General features: G+C 40.1%; 1 protein-coding gene across 2 annotated transcripts in view; it reads left to right on the forward strand.

Moving 5' to 3' along the window:
• Nucleotides 1–11,063, forward strand: part of ccdc28b (coiled-coil domain containing 28B) — a 55,130-nt gene that overhangs the window by 24,907 nt on the left and 19,160 nt on the right. The window contains exons 4-5 of one of the 2 annotated variants that reach the window (XM_052036109.1): nt 5,591–5,745; nt 9,777–9,799. In XM_052036109.1, coding sequence (XP_051892069.1) covers nt 5,591–5,745; nt 9,777–9,799 — 178 coding nt within the window. The remainder of the gene's footprint in view (nt 1–5,590; nt 5,746–9,776; nt 9,800–11,063) is intronic. The other variant, XM_052036110.1, reaches the window with a different exon arrangement.

The raw sequence follows: 11,063 nt of genomic DNA on the forward strand, positions 1-11,063 counted from the left end.
TAATTATGGTAGACATGAGGAAAAAAATGAAAATTCTTTATCATATGGGTGTAGAAATCTCCAAACATCTAAAATTCTGGATTCAACTAAAAAGGAGTTAATAAAGGCAGCGGATTTGTTTGGAAGTGCAGGATTTGACACACATCTATCCATCGAGGGGTTTAAACAGCATTTGAAATCTCCACCCCTAATCACAGTATAGTCATTTAAATTAGGAAAAAATGCAAACAGATGTTTAAAAAATTCAGGGTGATCTACATTGTGTGCATAAACATTAACCATAACAACTTTTTTATTATGAAGTAAACTGGTAATTAATAAAAATCTACCACTTGGGTCTGATATTGTCTCATGATGAACAAATGAAATTGAGTCTATAAAAATAGACTCCTTTCAGCTTTGCTTGTGAATTTGAATGAAACTGTTGACCCCTCCAAAATCTAACAAAAAAACGTTGATTATCTTTCCTCCTGATATGAGTCTCTTGAGCAAAAATGATCTGAACATTTAATCTGTGAAAAACTTTAAAGATCTTCTTACGCTTGATCCGATTGTTTAAGCCGTTAGTATTCCATGAGATGAAATTAATAGTCTTATCCATTTTAACAGATTAAAAAAACATATGGTATGTAAAGGGTTAATCTTGCTATACTAGAGGCCCACTAGCAGGAAGAAGTAAAAAAAAAGTTCAAAGAGGAAGCGGATATGACGGCAATTTAGACGTATTTGTAGTTCATCAGTCCAGAAGAGAAAAAACCTAAAAACAGCCCCACCCCACCTCCCCCAACAGCCTGAAAACTAGCCAGTAGGCAGCCAGAAAGCTAACCTCTAATTGAACTAACCCCAGTTCTACTGGTGGCAGATCTCCAAGTTGGAAAAATATGTAAACCACCCTTGGTGAGTCTAAACAGGCTATTGACGTAGTCGAAACGGTGTTACCAAACCAACAACAGTAGTTGTGAAATCGAAACAGAGCCAAAGGGCATTAACAGTCGACATTTAAAAAATACAGTTTTATAATTATTTTGAAAAGAAAGCAAACGATCAGTCATTTTGTTAAATTCTTAATTATTATTAAACCAAAACATTAAAAATATTAAAAGAAAAGAAAGGTTTAAATCTAAAAATTAATTGCTTAATAAACCAAGTAGGTAATAAATCAAAGGAAGAACACTGTGTCTCTTCCACATTTCTTAAGCTTCTAAAATTGAAAGCTAGTTCATAAGAAATTCTTCGCCCTCTTGGATGGATTTAAACCATTTGCGAGATTTATCAGGTAGTGTAATTCTCAACCTTGCTGGGAATAATAATCCAGGATGATAATTGCTTTGATAGAGACGAGCCATAATTGGTTTGTAAGTCAGCCTTTCTTTCATAACTTCTGGGGTGTAATCTTCAACTATTCGAAACTTCCATTGTTTAAATTGAATCATTCCACGTCCACAAGCAGTACGAATTGAGTTCCTTGATGTTGACATAATGAAATATCAGTATTACTGGCCGAGGTTTTTGGTCCGGGGAAGGTTTGGATCTTATTGCTTGATGAGCTCTATCAAGAATAGGCTGAACAGGAAACATTTCGCAACCAAACACATTGACCAGAAGTTTAGAAAAAAAAATCCGTAGGGTTACCAGTCTTGGTGTTCTTAGGAAATCCGATGATTCTTAAATTTCTTCTCCTGCTGCGACCTTCCAGGTCGATGATCCCCTGGTTGGTGCTTTTCCAGGTTTTGCTTGGTCATAATTAAGTCTTTTTCAAGTGAGTGGAGTTTGGTATCTCTACCAGCTTGGTCGAGTTCAGCAATTAATTGCTTTTGTTTAGCGTTTTCCTGGATAAATGTATTTTGTCTGTCTTCAAAGTCCTTCAAAAGGGACTTCAATTCGGTAAAGCTCCAGTCAAATTTATCCAGATTAGAAATAGCTTCCAAAGAAGGTTGGTCTCCATTACCTTTGCCATTAGCTGATGCTTCAGCTCTGGTGTACATTTCAACAGTTAAAATTCAAAATTAAACGTATGCCAGTATTATAAAAGACATATTAAAGGGTGGTATATGAAAGATTAAAAAGTGACTGGAGCAAAGCCAAGTTGTGACTTACTCCATCGAGTGCCACCAATAGACTCCGATTTTTTTTAAATTCCTCAGTCCACACCATCTTAACCCCAACCCTATGTGCTCTAATTTTCTTTAATAACTTTCTTTCTCTTGTGTGGCACCTTATCAAAGATCTTTTGAAAGTTTATATATGTCGATTGGGAGCCTAAGGTTGCGTTTGAGGTTTGGGACATGGCTTGATGGCTTGTCAAGGCAATCTAGCAAATGTAGCACCTCAGTTATATTGGTTGGTCTTTGCACTGTGCTGGGCATTATCAGCTGGAGTCAGCCTGGAGATCTACTTCAGAAAGGGCGGGCTTCAAGGTCTGACAATTTATCTAATATGATTTCACTTTCAGAAATCATTGATTCTGCCCAATTCTATAATTAAGTACTTTATTCAGAATTATTTACTTGTAGATTCTGGCAATTCCCTACTGCTAGTATCATTAATTTCCTGATCTCTCTCTCAGAAAAATGGGATTACATTTGCTACCTTTAAGTTTGTGGGAATTATACTAAAATTGATGAAAATGTGGAAGAAGGAATTATCTTCATTACCATCTCTTTCAAAGTCTAGAGAACAGGACATTAGATCATGGGAATTTATTGTGTTTCGGTCCTATTAATTTCTCTACTACCAATTTTATCAGTGCTAATTTCTTGTTTAATCTTGACGTGTAGTCCTCCGCCATTTCTAGGTGGTTTTACTGGGTCACTTTCCTTGAAGATCAGAATCAGATTTATTATCACTGACATATTACATAAAATGTGTTGCTTTGTGGTAGCAGTACCAAGTTAGAACATAGAAAACCTACAGCACAATTTAGGCTCTTCGGCCCACAAAGCTGTGCTGAACATGTCCCTACCTTAGAAATGACTAGGCTTACCCATAGCCCTCTATTGTTCTAAGCTCCATGTACCTATCCAAAAGTCTCTTAAAAGACCCTATCGTATCTGCCTCCACCACCATTGCTGGCAGCCCATTCCACACACTAAGTAAAAAAAACTTACCCCTGACTTCTCCTCTATACTTGCTCCCCAGCACCTTAAACCTGTGTCCTCTTGTGGCCACCATTTCAGCTCTGGGGAAAAAGCCTCTGATCAATGCCTCTCATCATCTTATACACCTCTATCAGGTCCCCCCTCATCCTCCGTCGCTCCAAGGAGAAAAGACTGAGTTCACTCAACCTGTTTTCATAAGGCATGCTCCCCAATCCGGGCAACATCCTTGTAAATCTCCTCTGCACCCTTTCCATGGCTTCTACATCCTTCCTGTAGTGAGGTGACCAGAACTGAGCACAGTGCTCCAAGTGGGGTCTGAACAGGGTCCTATATAGCTGCAACGTTACCTCTCGGCTCCTAAATTCAATTCTGTGATTGATGAAGGACAATATGCTGTATACCTTCTTAACCACAGAGTCAACCTGTGCAGCTGCTTTGAGCGTCCTATGGACTCAGACCCAAGATCCCTCTGATCCTCCACACTGCCAAGAATCTTACCATTAATACTATATTCTGCCATCATATTTGACCTACCAAAATGAACCACTTCAGATTTATCTGGATTGAACTGCATCTGCCACTTCTCAGCCCAGTTTTGCATCCTATCTATGTCCCGCTGTAACCTCTGACAGCCCTCCACACTATCCACAACACCTCCAACGTTTGTGTCATCAGCAAACTTACTAACCCATCCCTCCACTTCCTCATCCAGGTCATTTATAAAAATCACGAAGAGTAAGGGTCCCAGAACAGATCCCTGAGGCACACCACTGGTCACCGACCTCCAGGCAGAATATGACCTGTCAACAACCATGCTATAAAAGTTGCTATAAATTACAAAAATAAATAGTGCATAAAAAGGAATAATGAGGTAGTGTTCGTGGGTTCATGGACCGTTCAGAAATTTGATGGCGGAGGGAAAGAAGCTGTTACTGAATCGTTGACTGTGGGTCTTCGGGCTCCTGTACCACCTCCCCGATGGTAGTAATGAGAAGAGGGCATGTCCCGGATGATGAGGGTCCTTAATGATGGATGCTGCCTTCTTCAAGCACCGCTTCTTGAAGATGTCCTCGAATGTGGGGAGGGTCATGCCCATGATGGAGCTGGCTGAGTCTATAATCCCCTGCAGCCTCTTGCAGTCCTGTGCATTGGAGCCTATGTACCAGGCTGTGATGCAATAAGTCAGAATGCTCTCCACTGTACATCTATAGAAAATTGTAAGAGTCTTTGGTGACATTAAATCTCCTCAAACTCCTAATGAAGTAGAGCTGCTGGCGTGCCTTCTTTGAGATTGCATCAGTGTGTTGGGCCCAGGATAGATTCTCTGAGATGTTGATGCCCAGGAACTTGAAGCTACTCACCCTTTCCACCGCTGACCCCTCAATGTGGACTTGTGTGTGTTCTCCCGACTTCTCCTTCCTGAAGTCCACAATCAATTCCTTGATCTTGCTGATGTTGAGTGTGAGGTTGTTGTTACATTACCACTCAACCAGCCGATCTATCTCAGTCCTATATGCCCACATAAGATACTTGTTTAATTTCTTTGGCTTTTCCTTATTTCTTAATATAATTTCTCTTGTTCCCAGTCTGTTAACCCACATTAACTTTTGAAAATTTTTCCATTTACATAACAATATGTTTTTACAGTCTATTTACTCTTGTAATTATGCTCATATTTCCCTTTCCCTTTTCTTTATTAATCTCTTGCTCCTCCTCTGAATTCTGAAATTTACCCAATCCCCAGGCATGCTGCTCTCGATAGTCACAGCTGGGGTGGCCCTGTGGCCCTGTCACTTGCTTAATATTTAAATTCGCTGAGTTCTTTGGAAGGGCTTTGTTGTAAATGATATATTTATTTCTTAAATGTCAGCTATTGTTTGTTTACTGTCATCTTTTAATGTAGTTTCCCAATCTGCTATAACCAACTCACATCTCAATTGTTCATTTTGTTTTGACTTTAGATCCTGTTTTAGATTGAACCAGAGCACTTTTACTCTTTATATAAATTTCTATCATATAATAATTACTTTTCCTTGGCTAGAATGTTTTCCTCCCCATGGTGCTGAATCCAATTGTTTTGCCTATATTATTACTTTGCTGTGAATAGATGGTTACACATTCAATGGAAACCTCCTTGGGCCATTGAAGGATACTGTTTTTCTATTATATACTTGTATAAAAGAAATCAAGTTAAAGAAAGTACCATATATATGGAACCAGCCACATGTAAAGTTTTGCCTCTATTGCTATGTCTTGTCTGTAGCAGAATGTTGTCCGTTCCCTGACTGAATCGCGTGTGAATGCATTTCCATTACACAGCTATGCAGATTGAAATAATTTAAAGCATTTAAAAGTTGCAAATCAAACATAACCCAAGTTTGGTCCATCTGATTTCATATATGAGCAGACTTCATTGGAACCGAGGGCATTGTATTCTACTGAACTTCATGGTTGTAATTTTTCCAATTGTGAAAGTTCTCCATTTTCCTTAGGGAAAGACTGCTCCTTTGAACAGATGGAGCATGTAAGAGAGATGCAGGAAAAAATGGCCCATTTACACTTCAGCCTTGACAGCCATGTGGAAGAGCTTTCTGAGGATAAGAAAAAAGTTGTGTCAGACAGGAATCTTGAACAGCTTCTGATTAATGTGAGTATTTTTCTGTCTGATGTCAAATGTGAGGGTATGTTATGACGTCTGCTGCATAATGACAACATCTGGGCATAACCTTAGAGCAGCACAATTAAAAGATGTTGGAGAAAAATTCATCCAAGACTTCAGATTGGAATTGCTTCAGTTTGATGCTCTGGAGATGAGACTCTTACTCCTTGAACAGTAATGCACACTTTCACACTTTTTTCCCCAAAGACTGAATATTTGTCTCTTAATGCAGAATTCAGCCTTTGATCTATATTGATCATAACAATTATTTTGAGAAGTTCAGCACTTTTTTTCACCATATTTTAAATGGATATGATATGGTATATTGAATGGTTAACAGGTTCGGTGTGTTTGATGATTTAATATTCTGTATTGGACACAAAAAAAATTAATTTAATCTTGCCTGAAAGAAGCTTTAACATTGGATTGCATGGTGCTCATATTTTCAACACTATGCAATACAAAATTGGTTTAACCTGGAGTAAATTGCATTTACAATCAATTCTGGGTGAAATCAAGCCATTCATGAAATTAAACTGACAACTTTTGGTCATGATCCATGTTAGTGTGTTTGTTCTACTGTCTCCTGCAGCTAATATTAATGATCATGTAATGCATATTTTAACCCCTACAGACATAAAATAGATCTCCCAACTCCTGCAAATTTGTTATTTAACAATTACAAACTAATGAATACATTGTCATGTGTTCTCCATTTTAGGTGCCATTTAAAGGCCACTCTGTTGACTTAAGGATACTTCACAAAGCATCTCCAGAACTGACTGCAGGCAGTTCAAACACCTCCCTAAATAGGAAGGAGTGCTTGTTATAAAATGTAATTGTCATGCAAATCATATAATGGGTCTAGCAGCACTTTTTGAGTGACAGCTTCAGATTAGACCTCGGGAGAGGAGACCAAGTAGTGCACGTGTAGGAAAGTCTTATTCACAGAGTTTTCAGATCCATGTGATCCCATTTCAAACTCTGAAAATCCATGCTAAGTTCAGGTTTTTCAAGGTGTCGTCGCCTGAGATGTGAGATTCTACAGCCATTTTCAGGTTTTACTGCACTGGGAGGTCAGGGTCTCTGTCACTCTGTTTCCTTGGCTCAGTATCTGTCAAGAACCCTTCACTGATCTCTACCACATCTCACAGTTTGTAGTTCACCACAACGTTAAAAATCATTCAAGTTCTACACTCGGGGTAGAGTGAATTCATGTACTTTGATTTCAATAAAGGGGTGGTGGCAATGTCTACAGGTGAACTTACCAGTATTGACTGTTTCACCAGGTCCTGGCTGATATTGAATCCATTCATGTGCACATACAGGTTCCCCTCAAAACAGGAGCTCTTCCTGAACATCCAGACAGTCTTTGAAAAAATTCTAACAGAATTTTCTTGTGGTCAATCACTTTTCCAGGAATAAGATCCTCATAGAATGTACATGGAGTCTTTCAATATAAGCACAAAAGAAACAGGAGCAGGAGTAGACTAATTGGCCCCTCAAATCTGCACCATCATTCAATTGTAAAGGGTTGATCCAATCTTACCTTCCGGCTCCTGAAATTCCTCCTCAACACTATCTTAAAAAAGCAAGTTCATACACTGCAAATATGACCCCTAGTTCTAGATATCCCCTCACCTCCAGCATGTGAAGCATTGCGTTAGAGAGTACCTCCCACTCTCCCCCAATCCATATGGCTTCTCTATTTCCTCTGTTTAGCCCAAATAGAGGAAATAAAGGATACTGTTTAATGTGCCTCTAAAGGTAAGTTAATGAAAACAAGGTATGTGTGGTTGGGGTGGGGGTGATTGATGGAACAGATGTCTTTTGGAGAGTGTGTGTGTGTGTGTGTGTGTGTGTGTGAGAGAGAGACAGTCATTGTGACACTTTTGTTGAAGGAATGAGATTTCTTTTTGTATTTCTCCTTTATCCAAGTATTCTCACACTTTGTGACAGGATAGGATCTACCCCAGGAGTAAGGAGGAGATTGCTGGGGCCTGGCAGAGATTTTTGTATCTTGATTAGCACAAACGAGGTACTGGAAGACTGGAGGATAGCTAATGTTGTTTCTTTATTTAAGAAGGGCTGCAAGAGTAAGCTAGGTAACGAGCCTTGTGTTAGTGGTAGGGAAATTATTGGAGAAGGTTCTAAAGAACAGGATTGGTGTTCATTTAGAAAGGAAAGGACTGGTTAAGGATAGTCAGCATGGCTTTGTGTGAGGAAATCCTGTCTCACTAATTTGCTTCAGCTATTTGAGAAGGTAAACAAAGGAGGTTGATGAAGGCAGGCGATAGATGTTGTCTATATGGACTTGTGTAAGGCATTTGACAAAGTACCGCATTGTAAGCTGGTCCAGAAGGTGGAAGTACGTGGGGTCCAAGATGAATTGGCTAATTGGATCCAAAATTGGCTTTGTGATGAGAGGCAGAGGGTAGTGGTGGAGGGATACTTTCCTGCTTGGAAGTCTTTGACCGGTGGTGTACAGCAATGATTGGTGCGAGGACCCTTTATTTCTGATGGATATTAACAACTTGGATGTGAATATAGGAGGTAAGATTAGTGAGTTTGCAATGACATGAAAATTGGTGGTGTTGTGAATAGTGAAGTTGTCTGAGGCTACAGTAGGATATAGATTAGATGGAAAGTTGAACGGAGCATTGCAGATGGAATTTAATCCGGAGAAGTGAGGTGATGCATTTTGGGAAGTCGAACAGGGATAGGATGTTTACTGTAAATGGTAGGGTGCCAAGGAATGTTGAACAGAGGGACCTTGGGGTTTGACTTCACAGTTCCCTGAAAGTGCCAACACAGGTCAAAGCCTATGGCATGCACGTCTTCACAGACTGGGCCATAGAATGTAAAAGCTGGGATGTTGTGTTGCAACTTAACAAAACACTCGTTAGATTGCACTTGGAGTATTGTGTGCAGTTCAGGTCACCACACTATAAGAAGGATGTGATTTCACTGGAGAGAGCGCAGAGGAGATGTTGCCCAGATTGGAGGACTTTATGGGTAGAGATTGGATCAGATGGGCTTGTTTTTCCTGGAACAAAGGAGGCTGAGGCTGACTTGATAGAAGTATATAAAATTATAAGAGACATACATAGGGTAGATAGTTGAGAACTTTTTCCCACGATAGGGGTATCAAAAACTAGAGGGCATAGGTTTAAGGTGAGAAGGGAATCTGAGGAGAAAGTTTTTTTTTTAAACACAGTGGTTGATATCTGGAATGCGCTGCCAGAGGTGGTAGAATAGTATACTGTCACTATATTTAAGAGGCATTTAACAGGAACTTGAATACTCAAGGCCTAGAAGGAAACTGATCTAGTGTGGACAAATGGGATTGGTGTAGATGGGTAAAACAGTCAGCATAGGCGTGTTGGGCCAAAGGGCCCATTTGTGTGCTTTACAACTCTGGTATTCTATGGCTCTGTTCCTTTGGATATGGGCTGAATGCAAGAAATTGGGACTAGCTAGGTGGACGTTGTTGGCATGGACCTATTGGGCCGAAGGGCCTGTATCTCTGTTGTATTGCTGTTCCTTCCCAGGATCTCATTCAGTTCAGGTGTGCTGGGAAAGCTTGCTATGGCCTGGATGGCCAGCACCACAGGCTGTTTACAAGTGTAAAGGTTGGGAGATCTGAGCTTTGTAGGAGCTCAATGATGCAGCAAGGGGCAGAATGACATGGGTTGCTTAGAAGTTTAGAGGACCAGTGATTGGCACAGATCTCCAGTAGGACCCCAGCTTCCAACTGGAAAAGGTGGCATGTTCCGGTGTGGCTGCTCTAGTTAAGTATAAACCAGTTCAACTTTGGAGAAATGCCTCTCTTAGAAATGGATCAGCAACCGCTGTGTTAGAAGTGTGATTTTAAAATGTCTCCCTATTTTAATTGAAGAAGCCTTTGTTAAATAAGTATCAGAGTATGGCCCCAGTGGCATTACAGACAGATTACTTTGAGTGCCATTAATTTTTAATGACTTATTCTTTGTATTAATTATGTTTTTACTACTTTACAGTTGGAAGAACTTAGTACCTCAATGTATCCTTTACAAACTATTTCTGTTAATAATTATCCCTAATTAATTAAAGAATGGTATAGCATAGAAACAGGCCCATTGTGTCCATACCAACATTCAAATACCTATCTATGCTAATGTCATTTACCAGCACTTTGTCCATAGCCCCCTATGCCTTGGTGTTTCAAGTGTTCATCCAGAATGCTGCTTAAATGTTACAAGATTACCAGCATCCACCACCTCAGGCAGTGCGTTCCAGATTTCAATTACCCTTTGGGTGAAAAAAAATTCTTCCTCAGGTCCCCTCCAAATTTCTTACTCACCTTACACTTCTGCCCTCTGGTCTCAACCACCCATGGCATGGAGAGAAGTTTCTTACTATACACCTTTATAAATGCCTGTCATAATTTCATGTTCCCCTTCCACTGCTTCAGCTCCAGGGAAAACAAACCCGATCTATCCAGCCTCTTGTACTAACTCAATGTAACTGCACTGTCTAATGAATTGACCTGTACGATCGGTTTGTAAAACAAGCTTTTCACTGTACCTCGGTACAAGTGACAATAATAAACCAATACCAATAGCAATACCAATACCAAATTTAATCCTGACAACTGTGAGTTTAAGCATTTTTTGGAAGTCAAAAAGGGGTAGGACTTTCGCTGCAAATGGCAGGGTGCGAAGGAATGTTGATGAATAGAGGGATTTTGGTGTTCAAATCCATAGTTCCCTGAAAGTGGTAGCATAGGGTGGTGAAGAAGGCATGTGGCATGCTGGCCTTCATCGGTCAGATTGTAGAATATAGAAGTTGGGAGGCTGTTGGAACTTTTCAAAACACTGGTTAGTCTGCATTTGAAGTATTATGTGCAGTTCTGATCACCACACTATAGGAAGGATGTGGTTGTGCTGGAGAGAGTGCAGAGGAGATTCACCAGGATGTTGCCTGGATTGGAGGACTTTAGTTATGGAGAGAGATTGGATAGGCTGGGCCTGTTTTCCCTGGAACAAAGGAGGCTGAGGGGTGACCTGATATAAGTATATAAAGTTATGAGGCAGAGATAGGGTTGATAGAATCTTTTGCCCATGATAGGAGTATCAAAAACAAGAGGGCATTGGTTCAAGGTAAGAGTAATGTTTTTAAGGGGATCTGAGGGATAAGTTCCCCCCCCCCCCCCACACAGAATGCTTGATATCTGGAATACACTGCCAGAGGAGGTGGTGTAATCTGATACGTAGGCACTTGAATAGGCAAGGCATAGAAGAATATGTTCCAAATACAGGCAAATG

The sequence above is a fragment of the Pristis pectinata genome, chromosome 22 (assembly GCF_009764475.1).
Source record: "Pristis pectinata isolate sPriPec2 chromosome 22, sPriPec2.1.pri, whole genome shotgun sequence".
Lineage (NCBI taxonomy): Eukaryota > Metazoa > Chordata > Chondrichthyes > Rhinopristiformes > Pristidae > Pristis > Pristis pectinata.